Source organism: Grammomys surdaster, unplaced genomic scaffold (assembly GCF_004785775.1).
Source record: "Grammomys surdaster isolate TR1022 unplaced genomic scaffold, NIH_TR_1.0 125888, whole genome shotgun sequence".
NCBI lineage: Eukaryota > Metazoa > Chordata > Mammalia > Rodentia > Muridae > Grammomys > Grammomys surdaster.
Window position 1 is genome coordinate 1,519,310 of NW_021620713.1, and position 18,021 is coordinate 1,537,330.

The following is an 18,021-nucleotide window of genomic DNA, read 5'->3' on the forward strand; positions in this document are numbered from 1 at the left end:
AGAGAGAGAGAGATTAAGAGAGAGAGAGATTGAGAGAGAGAGATTGAGAGAGGGAGATTGAGAGTTTTTCTGTTCTGGCTCAGATTTCATACTTGGTGACAGCAGATGCTCTGGCAGTTTCTTAGAGAATTGGGACTAGTTCTACCTCAAGACCCAGCTATACCACTTCTGGGCATACACCCAAAAGATGCTCTACCATGCCACAAGGACACTTGATCCAGTGTGTTCATAGCAGCCTTATTTATAATAATTAGAAAATGAAAACACTAAGGTGTTCTTCAACCAAAAAATAGATAAAGAAGATGTGGTTTGTTTACACAATGGAACATTACTTATCTATTACAAACCAGGACGTCTATTTTAAAATAAGCAAAATGGCAGACAGATGAATGGAACTAGAAAATATCATCCTGAATGAGGTAAACTGGATCCAAAAGGACATGTATGCTGGGTACTCACTTATAAGTGGATATTATCCAGAAAGAACAGGATACTCATGATACAATCCACAGACTCAAAGAAGTTAAATAACAAGGAGAGTCCAAGGAAGGATGCTTGAATGGAAATCCATAGCTGGTGAAGTTGGATGGTTTGTCTCTAGGATGTGCCAGAGACCTGGGGTTGGGGAGGCTCTAGTGAGTCAGTCTGTGAGGGTTACTATACCTGAGACTCCTAGCAGTGGGGGGATATGGAGCCCAAGTACATGCCTCCTGCAACCAGGCAGGTCTCCTAGTGAAGGGATACAAATACCAACCCACCTACAAAACCTTTGACCCCAAATTGTGCTGCTTACAGTAAGTGCAGGGACAAAGATGGAGCAGAGACTAAGGGAATAGCCAACCAATGACTGGCCCAACTTGAGATCCATCCATGGGCAAGAACAAATCCCTGACACTATCAATGGTGCTTTGTTTAGCTTACAGACAGAAACCTAACATAACAGTTCTCTGAGAAACTCCACCAAGCAGCTGGCTGAAATACATGCAGAGACCCACAGCTCAAAATTAGACAGAACTCAGGGAGTCTTGTGGAAGAGTTGAGGAAAGGATTAGGCAATCCAGAAGAGGATAGGAACTCCACAGAAAAACCAACAGAGTCAACTAACCTGGACCCTTGGTGGTTCCCAGAGATTGAACCACCAAACAAAGAGTGTACATGGGTTGAATTCAGCTTCTACCCTGCACATATGTAGCAGATGTGCAGCTTGGTCTTCATGCATGTAGGTCTCCCATCAACTGGAGTGTATGGGTGGGGAGTATTGTGGGACTGTCCCTGGCTCTGTTGCCTGCTTGTGGATCCTGCTCTCTAATTAGGCTGCCTCGTCTGGCCTCAGAGGGAGAAGTGCCTAGTCCTGTCCTGTAGTGACTTGATACGCCAGGGTGGGTTGATACCCAGGGTGGGCTCCCACTTCTCAGAGGAGAAGGGGAGGGATGGGAAGGGGCTTTGTGAGGGGGAGACCAGATGGATGGAGAACTGTGATAGTGATGTAAAGTGAATAAATAAATGAATTAATGGAGAAAAATAAACATAAAATTAGTTTCAAAAAAAAGAATTAATGCTTGAAAATGTATGTATATAACTCTTCTAAAGATATATTGTAGTATTTGCAAGGACAGGAATTAACTAAAGGAAAGCTATACAGTCTTGTCGCTCTGCCCCACAGCTGTTTTTTAAAAAGCACACATCTCTATACATTTTCAGGAGTGTAGAAGCTCACATGTGCTCACGCTATAATCTGCTAAATTCTGTTGGCTCTCACGGGGAATATGCTGAGAGATGATTTAAATACCTCCCCATTCAGCAGTGTGCATTCTAAGGTTTGGGTCAGAATGGCCTTAAAATAAACAATGACTTTCATCACAAATTTTCTTTTATTTTGCAACACTTCTTACTTTTTCACAAGAGTCTAGATGATAATTTCCTAGAACTCGTCTATGTGCTTAGCTATCATGCTTACAACTCCATAGACCAGAGTATTCCCTCTTTACAGACCTAGGTTCACATTCTGTATCAGGCTCTCTTGTTTCATTTGATTCTTCCTGTTTTCCTCCATGGAGAGGGTACCCATTCCTGCTGTTAATATACTACCTTTGCTCATAGAAAACAGGTTTCTACTGCACAGTGCTATTTGTTTGGGTTGATGCTCTCTCTCTCTCTCTCTCTCTCTCTCTCTCTCTCTCTCTCTCTCTCCCACTCACTCCTCTCCTCTCTCCTTCTTCCCCCTCTTCATCTCCCCCCTCTCTCTCTGCCTCTCTATCTTTATCTTCCCCATGATTGAAATTTCAAATTCAGCCATGGCTTTAGCTCAGGAGCCACATACTTTATTAGCAAATTTATCAAAGTTGTGTTCAGAATAGTTTACTGGCACCGTGTCAATTCATGGGGAGTCAAGATAAAATATCTAGTCGATAGAGGAATGTTTTAATGAGCTGACCCTATATCCTACACTGTTGCTGATCCTATTTTAGGGAACAGCTAAGTTGTGTTTCTCTAAATAATAGATGGATGCTATTAAAGTATATTTTCTCTTATTTCCTTTTGTTCTTCTGGAAATGAAGTATAAATTCAACCAGTACAAATATCTTTTTACACACTAGATCATAAAAAGAAACTTGATAAATCTGTCATGGAAAGAAGGTTGCATATTGCATCACTGAGTAGTTCACAGATGATGAACTCATTAGAGGAGGAAGACATGGATACATACACGTTTTACTGGAAAAAGTACCCACGGAATTTACATATGGTTGAATTATAGTAGTCCCAGCTCTTTAATAACACTGAGATTTTAAAAGTGGGTTCAGACTTGACTATTTAGCTAGAAAATTTATTCTAAAAGTAAACAATTTCACTATATGAATTCTCACTTCTCCATAAAAGGGTACTGAATATATGATGTATGCAAACCCTTTCATTATGAATCAAATCTCCTGTCTTGTATTTTTACAATGTCTAAGTGGGACTTAAGCGGTTAAAATGAAGTACTGCTGTTCAAACTCCCTGCATTAACTCTGTTAACTATTTCCAGATTTAATCATTATTTTTACTTTGAATGAGTCACTTAAAGTTTCAAAAATTTGGTTTCTCAGACTGTATATTGGGGGTTTAGATTATGGATTCTACTTATATTGAGCATGTGGGAAAAGGAGATATTGCATGACCAACAGTATTTTAAGGCTAAACCTTCTCCTTTTGACCACTCCACTCCAGCATAATAAGTAACACACAACACTGGATGCTTTAAAACTACCTGCTGGAAAGGACATGACAGTGTCCATTCCAGTGCCATCATTAGCTCAAATGTGTATACCTTGTGCAGAAACAGGCAAATGCTGAAAAGAAACTTAATGGGCTTTCTTTCTCTTTTTCCATCAATTTTGAGTAATGTCCCCTTAAGAAGTTTAGGAAAGTATCAATACTGAATAATCCCAAATACAAGGAAGTTATGTTGGAAAACCTGAGTTGAGACAACACCACACTAGTCATGCAGCCCTTGGAATGGCTTGGGAATTATCTCAGGGCCTCTAAGGATAAAGGCTTGGCTTCACCTTATTCTAGCATTTCTTTCTGGATCTCTCCCTGTGGATACTACAGGGTGCCAAGCTGACTGCACTTGCCTCTCCTGCCAGCTTTGCCCTGTTGTCCTGCTGAATGGAAACTGAAGTGCTAGGGGACTCCTGCCTGATAGCAGGACTCTTTAGCTACACCTGGGGTTGCTTCACACCAAAAGTCATTAGTAAAATGAGAAAGAGGAACACAGAAAAGTGTTCAAAACTGCATTTCTAAAGGGTTACAGCTCTTCTCTCTTTTAGTGACATTTCTGAATCCTTAACTCTCCTAGAATTTCCAAATATATAAAAAAATAACAATGAAAACATGTAATTGTGACATGGGAATACTGCGAGAACAGCAGTTTGGCAGGAAAAGGAAATATTTCAAAATAAGTCCCAAGCAAGCAAAGTTCTGGCAGATACACGATCCTGGATTATATTATCCAAACTGTTAGATTCTGGAAGATTTGGGGTTTTCTTTTGTGGTTCTCATACACTCAATAGAATGGTCATAGATGACTGTCCTCCACACTGTGTGGCCCTTCTATCTATTCCTACTCTACTGTGGGAAATATGTACAAGAGATACCAGTGAACTCAAACGGCTGGCCTGGGGAGAAGACGTTTGTTGAGCTAATGCCTACTGTCATACATAATGCTCTTAAGTGAAGATCACTTGAGAAAGCCAATCTCTTTAACATCTTCCAAAGCCCAGGATCCTAGTGCCCGTCTGCCTTAGCACCAGTTAAATCTCTGAACTGGCTACGAATCATGTTTAAAGGTAGTGTTATTTGCTTCTATGTGCAGAGACTTACATCACATACTGTTTCTTTTTTTCTTTAAGATTCTTGGTCTTTGAAAAAAAAACATACTATTTGAGCTTCAAAGGAGATATCACCATCAGTGGAAAAATAGGAGGGAAGCATAACCTACATTAGTTCCAGATACCCTGGAAATCGAGTACAACCAAGCTAACTTACATGGAGGTGACACTACATAGAATTAAGAGAAATTCCTGTTCCCGTCTGCAAATCAGATTAAGTGCTTTAGAATTCAAACCATATCTCTTTCAGTGCTTTTCATTTTCAAATAAAATGTTTAAATGGGAATGGAAAAAAAACTGCTCATTGGCTTAACATAAATCTTAAGCTGCAGGAAGTTTCACCCTCAAAAAGTAGTTAAATCTCTGAGGAAAAAGAAAAGGCTGAATTCTATTTTTCATAAATGATGGATTATTGTACCATGCTGTGTATTTTCCAGTAAAGTGTCCTTTTATTTGCACTGTGTGATTACAAGTTTCTAAAAGTATGTGTGGGGTCACTGGGTACTGTGGGAAAAGGGAAGGAACAGTGTTCTGGGGAATCAGTAGTGAGATCAGGAGCGAGCTGTCCTGCTTATCACAGGCATGTGTTTAAACTTTGCCTGCCTTAATTGCTTATGTTGTATTTACTTAAAATGAACAATTTGGCAAGTTCTTCTCCCTTGACAACAGAAAAGCATAAACTGTTTTATAAGTTTGGCTGTTAAAATCAGATTTGTAAGCCACAATATTCAGAGGCTTTTTACTGCTGGTTGCAGGGTCCAGTGAAGGACCTGTCTTCATGGCCAGGCGTTTCTTACATTTTTATTTTGTATTTATAGCACTTCCTTTCAAGTTATTTGGTTAATAAAAAGTATGCCATATATTACTATCTTTGACTGAGCTCAACATCTTCATAACTCCCCTCAGAGCAAAATGAGCAAAGCAATGATGGTAACGGCCTTGCAGTCTGACTTGTCTAAGGGTGATTATTTATGGCTTAAGGAAATGGAAGCTGACACTCACGAAGGTCATCATTACAAATACCTTTGGAGTTTTTCTCTGTTAAAAACTGTGTGATCCTACCCAGGATGCTGTTAGGATGTGTAGAAGGGAAGGAGATAAAACATTTAGAACCCTACTTCCATTTCCCTTACAATCCAATACACCTTACAGACATTTCTCACATTTGGAGCCAGATGGTGGTATTGAAAACAATATAATATACATATATATCTCTCTAATTAAGAATAGCTCTCTGGAGTACCTAGGGGGTTTCAAAAGGATATAACTCACTACATAATTATTTTCATAATGTAGCATTTGTAATGTGTATGAGCATGTGTGAGTGTGTGTGTGTGTGTGTGTGTGTGTTGATTTGCAACGAATTTTCTAATCACATCATGCTTGCAAGTTAGGTAATGGTAAAAAAAATAAAATAAAAATAAAAATACCTTTCCTGATCCTACAATTTTTGACATTCTGTCACAAGATTTGTAGGGATTTGAGGTGAGATAAGAAATGGAAACGTATGGATGTCTCGCATAAACATATAAATGACCCAATTGGTTTAGGCAATAATTTTCAATCAGTAACAATTTCACCTGCATCCAAGACACATTGGCTATGTGTAGAAGTGCTTTGGATCTCCATGCTTTGAGGAAGGGGTACTGCTGGCAAAGTGTTGGGTAGGGATTGGGAAACTGCTCAATGTCCCGCACAGTTTATATAGAAGCTCTCTATAGCTACAACAGCAACACTTGCTGGGACTAAAACAGATAGTTGAAAAATGTTCATTTCAGGTTCAATTAAGTATTATGATCTTTTTCAATGACATTGTTGTCAGTTCTATATAGCACCCCATGTCTGGTCTCAACCAAACTTTTAAATTTAATTTAAAAATTAAAAATCTCATTCTCCTCAACTCCCAGGTAGGCAGAGTCTTCACCTCCTTCTGCCTTCCCAGCTGGATGCTTCATTTTGAGATGGGAAGCCTAATCCAACTGAAGGTTGTTCTGCCCAGGGTTCAAGTTGGAGGACAGACGATGCAGACCTTTACATGACCAATTACAGGGTTTCTCAACCCCTGAACCAGGAAGATTTTAAGAAACAGACCTCACAGTTTTGTGTATAATTGTGTCAAAACAGCGAAAACAGATTTTCCACAGACATGTCAAATTGCCATGAGTAATTAATAATAACAGCCAAGAATATGGCAATAGGTATAGTGAAAACCCAGAGCTTATGGGCTACTTGGTCACTGAATTCATAGCTCTTTGTATGGAGTGTAATGATCAGAATGTGTTCAGCAGGCTTTTGTTCAGGACTGAATTTCTATTTAACTGAAAATAGAACTAAGATCTAAAGGCAGAAGAGTAGAAGAACATGGAAATTCTGAAAGAAATGACTAAAAAAAATAATCACATGAGTTAATATAAAAAGAAGAGTAACAAAAGTACTTGAGTATGTAAAACTTCCAAAACACCACCTTATACAAAAATAACATAATCAACATTCACTGAAATTAACAAAGCTTAAGTGCTCCATCCGGTTTGGATGATTTTTTTTTGGCTCTAATTTTGTTTCTAGATACAAGGATGTGGAATTATCTAGAGGAAAGTTTTCTATGTTTAACATAAGTAAGTAGACATAGTAATGAGTTGTGGCTAGCCCTGTTCCATTTGCACATTGGGTAATAATAGCACCATGCTTCTGGATAGAGAAATTTGCCCTACCTAGATAGCAGGACCCTGGTAGTCATCCAGGTAGTCACTCTGCTACTTCTTTCTCGCATTTGTTCTTGCACAGAGTAATAATCATAAACAAAAATGTAGCAACACCCTCCGCAAGAAATAAAACAAAACAAAACTCTAGTTTGTTTTTAATCCCCAGTGTTCCGACTGCAGCACAGTGCTTCTGATTCAAGTGACAAGAACCGCGTGAAGAGCAGACTGAAGAAGTTCATCTCCCGAAGACCTTCTCTGAAAACTTTGCAAGAAAAGGGAATCATTAAAGGTAACAGACAGTGATGCTGTTGCAGCTTGTTCTGGAATGGAGGAAAATATAGTTGTTCAGAAAAATGACCGTTGAGTTGGTGCTGTGAGATTATAGAAAAAAGAAATATCCAGAGTTAGCCTCAGAAGACCTGGCCTCTGCATCAGGGGCAGAGAAGTGAGCTCCTCCTTGGAGAATGGCAGCATGCTCCTATGGGCCTGTGCTGTTCATATTTGTTGTCTTTGCACAAGTAATATCAGTACCTCCCTTTTACTGTCAAGTGTTTCCTGATTTAAATACTAGTGTCTAGTCACTGAAACCAGAGTCTTAGAGAATGCTAGGAAGAGAGTCAGAGATCCCTTAGAATGACAGTTCAGCATGAAGCAAGATGAGGAGATACTCCTGCAAAGATATGCCAGACAGAGAAAAAAATACTAAACTGTATTTGCTACTAAGACTAGCAAAACATTTCCAAGTGTTCAGACATTGTGTCTACCAGTTAATTCTAATGATACTGTAGAAGTTGTGGATTTCCTGGACCTCAGCTTTGCCGTATGTTAAATGGGAATATTCAAACATGGCTAGAGAGGGCATTTAGAACACTACCTAATCCACTTCATTGAATAACCTTCAGCCAGTTCTACCGTTGAGTACATCCTATAGATGATGCAATTTTAGAAAGATAGGTGCTAATTATTAGCCTAGTTAATAGATATAGAAAATACATTGCATCTCACACAATACTAATTTTTCCCAAGCTTAAAATTTTTTTGTGACTACTACAGAAATAACGAACAACATCTTAGTTTAGTGACACGATCTGATTTATCTGATCTGGCTCCAATCAGGTAAGCAAATTAGCCTCTCCAGTGCCCTCTAGAATGGGCTGAGGGATGCAGCCAATCCTAATGCAGTTATCCTGACTGCTGCTTGCTGTTTTCCTATCTCGAGCTCCATTGCCTCTTCGCCATAGCTCACCAATGAGTCAGTATTCATTAGCAGAGCTATGGAAAATCTATGTGTAATTCTGATTTGATAAGCTTCTATTGTTGTCTTTAGCAGCATCTATTTTTTTCCAAATACAGATCAAGTTATGCAAATGTAGTCACTTCCTGGCTTGTTTCAATTTTATCTATGAACTTTTCTCAGAGACTTTCACTGAGATTTCGTTTTTCATCTGGATAAATGGCATTAAACCAATTTTTAAAAGGATCTAGCTAGTCAAATTCAGCACTTCAGCACAATTTTCTTATCACAGTTAAGGCCAAGAGTTAGGAAGGAAAGTAAAATTCAAGCTTTCAATTACTTGAGAAAAAGTATATAGAATAAATGATGAATCATAAATAGTTCATTCCACCAGTTTTTTTTTTAATTCTTTCAAGGGTAAGAATATTTAGAAAGAGTGTGAATGATCTCTATAAACGAATCTGCAGTGCATTTAAAGGGGATGTTTGTATCATGTTCTTTATACTGACTCTGTAGATGTGAACAGCAGCCTCACGACCTGAGTAGGTGAGTTACACTTCCTCTTTTGTGGTTCTCCAGACACAGTGTAGATTGCTCAGGGTCCTTGCCAGTTTTCAATATTTTCTGTCTTACGTACTTGTTTCCAAAGGTGGAGAGGAGTAAGCTCTGAAATTAGTCAACCCTCATTGTGGGAACAGAAAGACCAGTGCCTTATAGACTGTGGCACTCAGCATGGTATCCACAAAGCACACATAGTCACAAGCCCTTTATGCAAAATGTATGGTTTTGAGCCACGATCTGATTGCACAGGCCAAAACCTCTATTTGGAAAGCCACTTGACAGGGCTGCATTTTATAATATTATAACATAGCTCTTGAGGAAAATATAGTGATAGCATAGATAAGATGGCAAGCAACCAGATAACCTCTGAAACTATCCAAATGTATTCACATTACCTAAGAGAGGATGAGCCATTTTCAGAGGTATGAGTTTACTACAGTGATTTTCTCGCTGGACACACAAATTGAATCATGTAGATTGTGAGTGATCAGTACATTTTAGGGTGGAAGATGTGTTTGTACATGACTGCAACTCATTTATATTGAATAGCTCTTTAGTTTCACCAAAAATTCTCTATTGTACTCTTTCAAATAATAGTATTGATGTCCATGAATAGGAAATAGATAGGTTTACAGCTTTTAGAAGAGGTAACAATTGCTTGGTGTTCGGGCTTCTGCTGTTTCCTTTAAGAACAACCAGTATTTCCTGCTATAAAAATAGTAGAGCTATGTGCTTAGAAAATAGCTTATTCATCTTACTATGGATAGAAACTAAATGAAATTAATACCATACTACCTCCATGTTTAATTATTAGTATATGAAATCTATTTAAAGATTTAAAGATAGCAGAGGGAACTCAGAAAGTATGTTACTAAGCCATGTTTCTAATTCAGCTACCCCTCTGCTCTTAAAGGGATATCACACTGTTTTCTCTGCACAAGTATTCTGGAGCTGGGCTCCATATCTCTGGTGAGAGTGGAGACTAGTTTGCCAATATCTTTCAGATCTTCAATGGTGACTAGTCTCTCAGTATCTTTTGTATGTTTAATGTTTTGGTGTCTTTATCATTCTTAAAGTTCTTAAACAATGCCATGGCTGATGGGTTTCACAATGGATAATGTTCTTACTTCTCAAGATTACGTTTCAATAGTTAAAATCAATCTGATTTTGTTGTGACGTTTTTGTGCAGATAACTCCCACAAGAGTTCTCTGCTTTTTTGTCTTGCCATCTTTTCTCTTATCTCATTAAAAGCTTTCTCACCTGCCTCTCTGTTCTATTCTACCATACCTGCTTTTTTCCCTCTAAATTTCTTGTGAATTCATAAAGGATCCTCATCTTGCAATGGTGTGTTCCGGTCTCATTACCTTCTAGTTTTCTCTAGATCTTTTGTGCTGTATTTGCTCTCCTGGAAACCTCATAATTACTCTCTGTGATTTGAATTCTTTTTTTTACTATGAAACAGAAATCATTAGCTCATTTAGAACACACGAGAATTTGATTGTCAAAAAAAAACCTCTTCAATATATCTAATCTTATCTGGTTGTGTTTGATTGTTTCTGTGCTTTGAAAGAAGACCTCAGACTTCCATCAACCTTACTAGGGCAAAATTTGGAATTTGTCTGGTATGGTTTTGTGGGGTGTGTGTGTGTGTGTGTGTGTGTGTGTGTGTGTAGTCTGTGTGTGTGTTGCTTGGGATCAAACCTTCATACTGTGCAATCTTTATTACTAAGTTATATTCTTCAGCTAATGCCCACATGCTGTACCAGTAGTTCAGTTGGGTATAAAATTTCACTGCTTTGATAACACAGAATTAACTGTTCTGCTTTTATTACTTTTATTAAATGTTTGCTTTTTATACAAAAATGGGTACTCTTTGTCTTTCTCAAAATAAAATCCTATGTTGGTATTCTGTGTTTAAGGTTTATAAGCAAAATAATGTATATAGGTGACAAGACTCATCTATTGTATCCTGCTCAGCACTTAAGCCCAAGGATAACAGTTCCTTTCAGTTCTCAAATGCTCTTTCCTTTGTATGTTGACACATTCCTCCCAAGTATGACCTACTCCTCTTTTGAGTTTTTCTTTGTATTACTATTAGATGACCAAAATGAATTGTTTTTCCAATCTTAAATACTCAGCTTCATCCCTTAGTCTTTATACATTTGGCAATAGTTCTTTTTCTAGTTCTCTCTCTGTCTCTCTCCCTCCCTCCCTCCCTCCCTCTCTTCCTCCTTCCCTCTCTCTCTTCTTCCCTTCCTCCCTTCCCCCCTCTTCCTCCCTGTCCCCCTCCTCACTCTCTCTCTCTCCTTTTTGTATATCTCATTCTGTCCCACATTATAAGAGTAAAACTTTCCTCCTCACTCTGCTCTAGTCAGGAACATCATTAGCACTCAGTACATTCGTGTTCACTGGGTTAGAACTATGCAAGTGGGTATATTTTTCCTTTAACTTATATCAAGATATAAACTACAAGTTTTCTGTTGCTTTGGTGTTTTGATTTTTAATTTTAAAATATTGTCTTTCATTTTTGGAGTCATCCATTCCATATTATGTCTTTTATTTATTCATTGCATTTATATCAAGTCAATCACTTTGTTCAAACATCTGAAAGAACCTCTTAGGAAGGCAAAAATACTGAACACACTGGTTTTGAAAAAAGTGTACCGAGAACTGGGTTAATCCTGTTTCTTATCTTTACTTCATAATCTTTATTTATAAGGTGGCATGTGCTTGTTGATTTCCCAACTATATTAATTTGCATCATCTTAGATAACTTCAGGGGTACTTAAGTAATTATCCAAGTACAACGAATTGTTTAAGATTTTTGTCAAAGAAGACATGTCTTTGAAAAGCCATGGTACTTTTGTAAAATATGTCATTTAAATTGAGAAATAACGAAATATTCACCAGTCACACAGAAAGTACAGACCATCAATCCTATTCTTCCACGTTGTGTCTATAAATACTAAAAGAAGTGAGTTAAAGAAAGTATTTTTAAATAATTTTTCAGAACTTATAGCTGACAGAATAACCTCATTGCCATGCTGTTACTTTAAGAAGATATCTATCTGAGCATCAGTGCAGTACAGCTTTCAGCAGAGACATGCTCAACTTTGCCACCTCTCACTGTTAGGCTGAGAATAATTGTGTTTGGATTTACACACTAGGGCGTGGGTCTGTCGTTACGTGGGCATGAGGCACCCTCACTGCTTCCACAATATGCACTAATGTGCTTAAAAATATCTTATAAATCTTCTCTTCAAACTTCTTTATGGCTCATAATTGAACTGTGATCCTTACATGTAAGCTATGTCATGATTTAATATTAGCCAAAATTAATAGGCAACCTTAAGCTTCTTTCTCTTGGCTTACGAGCTTCCTGGTCCTTCTGCATTAATAGGTCCTGGGCAGTTTCTGTTATTTAAAGGCACTTAGGAGTAAATGTATTGGTAATAGAGTACCACATAGCTAGCTTTCGTTCAATAATAAAATGCTTGTCACCATGAGAGGTGGAGAAATGCTGGAAACCATGCACCTGGGTATTCTGCGTCTTTTAGCAGCCTGTTAGCCAGGAAGGAAATGATTCCGGTCTTATGAGATATTAAAAACAGATCAAATTTGGAACAATGAAAGAAAATGAGATCCAAAAAGGGAAATATCTAGTTAGAGAACAACAATGAGTCAGTAGAACAAATTGATTTGCTTGCTTTTCAAGAATTTATTTTCTTATATAAAAAGACCTTTCTTACAGATATTATTTAGAATGTAATATTATTTGAGAATATTATATAGAGTATGTGCATATATGTTATATATATATATATATATGTTATATTGTTTTGTATATTCATTTTATATAATATATATAAAACATATGTATGTATAACATAAATATATATTACACACACAAACACAACATCATCACCATCACCATCCTTCCAAACCCATGGACTAGCCCTATATAAATGGGTTTTGCCAAAAATGGATTGAAAACATTAGATAAAGTGGTATTTGGCTTGTTCCCAAAGATCTCTAAGCCTCATGCCTTGACAGAACTCATTGGTATTATATCTAGGATTTTGACATATATTCTATAGGATTAGTAGAAGTAGCAATTAGAAATATTGTATTTGAGTCTTCTACGTGGAAGACTGTCAGATTTCTGCTAAGTAAGAAGTAGAAAGGCTAAAGAGGTGTCTCAGTAGTTAAGGGCACTTAGTGTTCTAGAGGAACCAGGTTCAATCCCCAGCAGCCACATGGTAACTTACAGCCATCTGTAACTGCAGTTCCAGTTGATCTGGCACTTTCTTCTATTCACTAAAGGAACTGCATATTATGGCACACAGACATATGTGAAGGCAAAACACCCACACACGTAAAATAAAAAGAAATAAATTTTAAAAAGAAAAGAAGTTGAAGATTATGATCAAAAGGGACAGAGTAGTAGGTAATGGTATGCTGCTTGGTTCATGTTGTACATGTACGCCATGTTTTAAGCATACATTGTACACTGACTTAAAGTGTGTGTGTGTGTGTGTGTGTGTGTGTGTGTGTGTGTTTATAATTAGAACAATACATCGTTCTACAACCCAACTGGGTAATACTCTCCAAAGCATATTCTTGACTAGTTGTAGAAGACCAAAAATTAGGCTGATAGGATATTTCTTGCAGGTGTCAGAAGGCTGCTGCCCTCCAGACAGGTAGTTTATGAATAATTCATGCCTCTCATCATGTCCTAAATCTTTCCTCTCTGAAAAGACATGTGGCCTTCGTCAGTGTTCAAAACCCCCTGTCATTAGCTTCCCATGGCCTCTGTGGACCTGTGAGAAAACATCCAAAACCAGTTGTAGATACTGAGTTTCTCTCACATAAACTTTATAATTCTCTTCTCCACACAAAGTGTTAGCTGCTGATTTTGTTTTGCTACGGAGTAGATAATTCCAGGAGATTGAAGCATAATTTTGTTCTGATCTAGAGAATGAACAATTATAGAAATAAATGTTTTATATGCAGCCAGACAGTAGGATTTACCATGTTTATGAGAACTGGGATCTACCCGTTCCTTATGCCTGTTGTAAGCAGGATTTAAGAACCTATAGCACGTGGATCCTGAGTGTGTTTCTAAGAATCATCCATACCAGAGCTCTCACAGCAAGGATCTCATCAGGGACAATGTTCAGCAGATGTGCTAGACTGCTACAAGCAAGGAAGTATTGATGTCAACATTTCATCTTGACATATCCTAAGATTAAGGGAGTGTTTTCAGTATCTTTTACCGTCACTGACAGTTCAGCTTACAAACACCCCCAAATTCATATCTATAATAAATCACCATATCTATAATACATCACCAATACCCCATAAATTTCCAAAACAAAAATAACTTGTATTATATATATATATATATATCTCCATATTTTTAGTGATTTAAAATTAACTACTACCCTCAGGGCAGGTGTAGTGGAGCTTGCTCTTGTTCCCTGAAGCTGTTATGGGAAGCTTTTATGGGAAACTCATTTCAGCTCAGGAGCTCAAGACCAGCCTGAGCAACATGGTGTTAACTAGCCTTAAAGAGAAAATAATTCATTGAGCTCCTATAAAATCCACTCATTAAGAGAAGAGCTCCAATTCCAGATTTAAAAAAAAAAAAGAAAGAAAGAAGAGAAATGAAAAAAGAAAAGAAAAAAAACACTTTCCCTGAATTTTTCCTTTTGTCTGTGGGAGGAAGGCGATAGGTTTGATGACAATTTGAATAATCACAATTAGCTATCTCTCCATGACAAGCAAACTGCAATATGGAGAGGTATATCTCTCAGATTTCCTTTGAAATGATCTGTGTTGCTCCAAGTATGTTTTATCAAAGCATTTTCTGGGGCAACAGATCGGAAAACATAAACTTTATGTAGTATTGCTCCTCCTTTAATATGTTCTTTCTTTTTGAAGATAAAAGTACATAAAAGAGTTCTGGGAAAGCAGCTAAATGTCATAAACACCCTTCACTCCCTCCCCCAGGGCTCCATAGCCCAAAAGTTAGAAATGGTTTGATGGAAGTGGTGACTGCCTTGATCTTGTTGGAATGCTCCGCCTTCATTGTCATCTTCTGTCTGCGGGAGGCAGATCCTGCTTTGCAGTCACTCCTGGGAGGGAATGAGGTATTTCTGGCAGCCATGTTTTCCAAACACAACATTGAGACACATGGCCTGACAGTGACATAATATTTGAAGTAGAGGTCATGCTCAGAGACCCATAACATATGTCTATTTTTCCTATAAAAAGAGACAATTAAAGACACTGTCTAGATTTTTTTAGTCACAAAAAGGCACATTTCTTCATCCCTTATTCTCATTTTTAAAAACATTACCTACTGATCACAAAAGTAATCAGCTTTCCCTTGAAAGTGTTCCTGTGGTTGCTTGAAAGCCACCCAGTTGATGACAGAGAGAGCTGAACTCTAAACCATCGAGAAAGAAACGCAAAGCAGACTGCCGAACGTATTATGAATATATTGCTCGCCTTAAAGATGCTAGCTGGTTTTTCACACTGGAGTATTGACTAACTGTCTGTGCTTGATGTATGCTTTACCAGCCTGTGCAGACTTATGGCTAGAGCTTAACTTGTTAGCTCTGTTTTTGCAGCCCATTCAGAATAACTACAGATGCCCGGAGATATTAAAATTGACTGCTCAAATGGACTTGGTGTGGGAGTTTCATTGGTTTTAAATTGATAACAGCTGAAAGAGTGCATGATTAAAATGTACACAGGCATAGGATGTATGAACTCTTAGGAACAGACTCCAGTACTGTGGGAAATTTTTCTCCTTTCTTTTTCTATTATACTTTCTTTTAGACAATCCTTGTCGAAATTTTAAATTGAAAAAAATTTCAGGATCTTAAAGAAGAAATAATTCTGCATAAACTTACTTATATTTTATACAGTGGGTTTCTAGTCTGTAGGGAATGTTTAAGTTAAGTATTGTTCCAGAAGATGCTAATTGTGTCGATTTCCCAGGCATTTGAGTTAAATAACCTGTTTAGGAAGCATAAACTGTCATAATAGAGGAGTTGGAGTACCATGTATATCTGTTTTTTTCAACTCATAAAAACTAGAGCCCGCAAATGCCTTATCACGGATAATTCAAACAAAGGCTCATCCTCTCTTACTCATTCCCTTGGGAAATGTTATTATTGTTTTCATTATTTAAATGAAATGAATGTATATTCTAAATATTTTTTCAAACAAGTAGAAAAAGAAAATAATGTGGAAGAGAAAAAGGGAAACTTTTTTCTCCTCCTAAAACTAGCTATCCCTTACACAAAGCAAGTTCTACTGATTGCATTTTTACAATTTAATAGTAGCTAGGGGAAAGACCCAGTAAAGAAAAGAATTCAGAAATATTTAAAGTTTATAAGAAATATCTGTTTATAATACAAGCCTTCTATAACTTATATTTTTCCGAGCCCAGGCGTTTTCTGTACAATTTTCTGTGTTAACTATGCTCTATCTTCAAATATCTCTGCTATTTTAGCATTGATATTCCATTAAAATGTTCTGTGCACTTCATAGGCTGAGAAAGCATTTGGGTTGGCTGAGGAACTAGAAAGCTGAGTGACATCTACCAAACTCACTTTACTATTTTGAGATAAAAATCTAAATCACTGTGCTCATTAGCATAGTCTCAACTTTGCAGAAGTTATTTGCCTAGTTTTAAACAAGAGTTTCAAATATTTTGGGCAATAATATTAGAAGAGAATTAGATGTAAGCCTAGACATTCAAGAAAACCAAATATAAATTATGTCCTAATTTAGGACACAAAATAAACCATGAATGTTTTGGTCAATTGGTGCAAGAAAATCTACCGTGTATTTAATTCTCAAACTTTGTTTAGAAGAATAATCTTCATTCTATTACTTACTGAATTTTGCCCAAATTATAGTCTCTACAGCTGGACAAAAACCATAAAACTGCCTTGCTTGACACCTTTCTGCAAGCCACACAACTGTTGGATTGTGCTTTTGTTATGGTAGCTTGTGCACATAGTCATCTTTCATAAGACCCTACCGCCAGGAGTATTGTTTCCATAGAAGATTGCTGCCTCTAAAAACAGAGCAAAAGATAAATTCCAATAACTTTCAAAGCTTGCTGAGCTCCAATACTTTAATGATTTTCTTATCTAACCACATTAGACAGGAAGGAAATTTTCGAGATGTCATCCAAGTTAAACACATGGGAAGACCATTAACTAGAATATATCAGTTCTAACATGTCCCTTTGAACTTACAACTCAAATTCATAGGAGAGAAAGAAAAGATAGAGCGGGAAGAGGCCTGGCCTTAGTTAACCTCGCAATGAAGGAATTTATCACATGACTAGGAGCTGGGAAATAACAAAGTAGATGGTCTGAAAATAATGTTCGAAGGATATCTTCATATCTTAAGATTCCAAATAAGCTAACTGCCAGAAAAGCCATTACCCCTGAACTCCCTCATACATCGTTCTGTGAAGAGCAGAATACTGTGGATGTCCACATTCCAAATGCACTAAGGCTTTAAGAATGTTCCAATTTTGTATCTTGAAAACTAATTAGCATACACTATCCAATATTATGTAAAATGTTTGACAGGACCTCATTTAGTGTTGTTTTAGAGACAAATAACATGTAAAAAGTAGAAAGACTTTCCATGTTATAGTCAAAGACATTTATCAATTCCCACAGTCAGTAGCTACAGTGTGAATTTATCAAAAGTCCAGATGAAGCCTCTGTTGGTGGCCCAGATGTGACTCTCCAAGAAGCTACTATAGACAAGACTTCAAATTCATGTGCAGACATGAAACTTTGGCATTCATCTGAGATTTGAAATTAAGAACCTGTACTGGTTTATCAGGCATACCCTCTAAAGTCTAGAAGTAGCCTCTATTGGAAAAGGCCTGATCTACTGTCCCCGTTTGTACCGAGACTTGGGATGCAGAGTCAAAGAACATCTAAGAAAATATTCAACTTTTTCTTGAAAGAAAATGCTACTTATTAACAAAGGTTATACTTAGTTTTGCAGCATTAGGCACACTTGAAATAATTACATATTTAAACATCTAGTTCTCTTCTTGTGTGTGAGAACTGACATGGTGCTAGTTAATTGTGATATACAAGTTAG

The 18,021-nt window shown here is 37.3% G+C and overlaps 1 protein-coding gene and 1 long non-coding RNA gene across 7 annotated transcripts in view; one reads left to right on the top strand and one right to left on the bottom strand.

Annotated features, from left to right (window-relative positions):
* Arhgap15 (Rho GTPase activating protein 15) overlaps positions 1-18,021 on the top strand; it is a 603,756-nt gene that overhangs the window by 343,097 nt on the left and 242,638 nt on the right. For all 4 annotated transcript variants that reach the window (XM_028752207.1, XM_028752209.1, XM_028752208.1 and 1 more), the window contains exon 9: positions 7,242-7,364. In XM_028752207.1, the coding sequence (XP_028608040.1) occupies positions 7,242-7,364 (123 nt within the window). The remainder of the gene's footprint in view (positions 1-7,241; positions 7,365-18,021) is intronic.
* The window catches only part of LOC114608264, a 98,326-nt gene that overhangs the window by 64,528 nt on the left and 15,777 nt on the right, over positions 1-18,021 (bottom strand). The gene's annotated exons all lie outside the window — the stretch shown is intronic.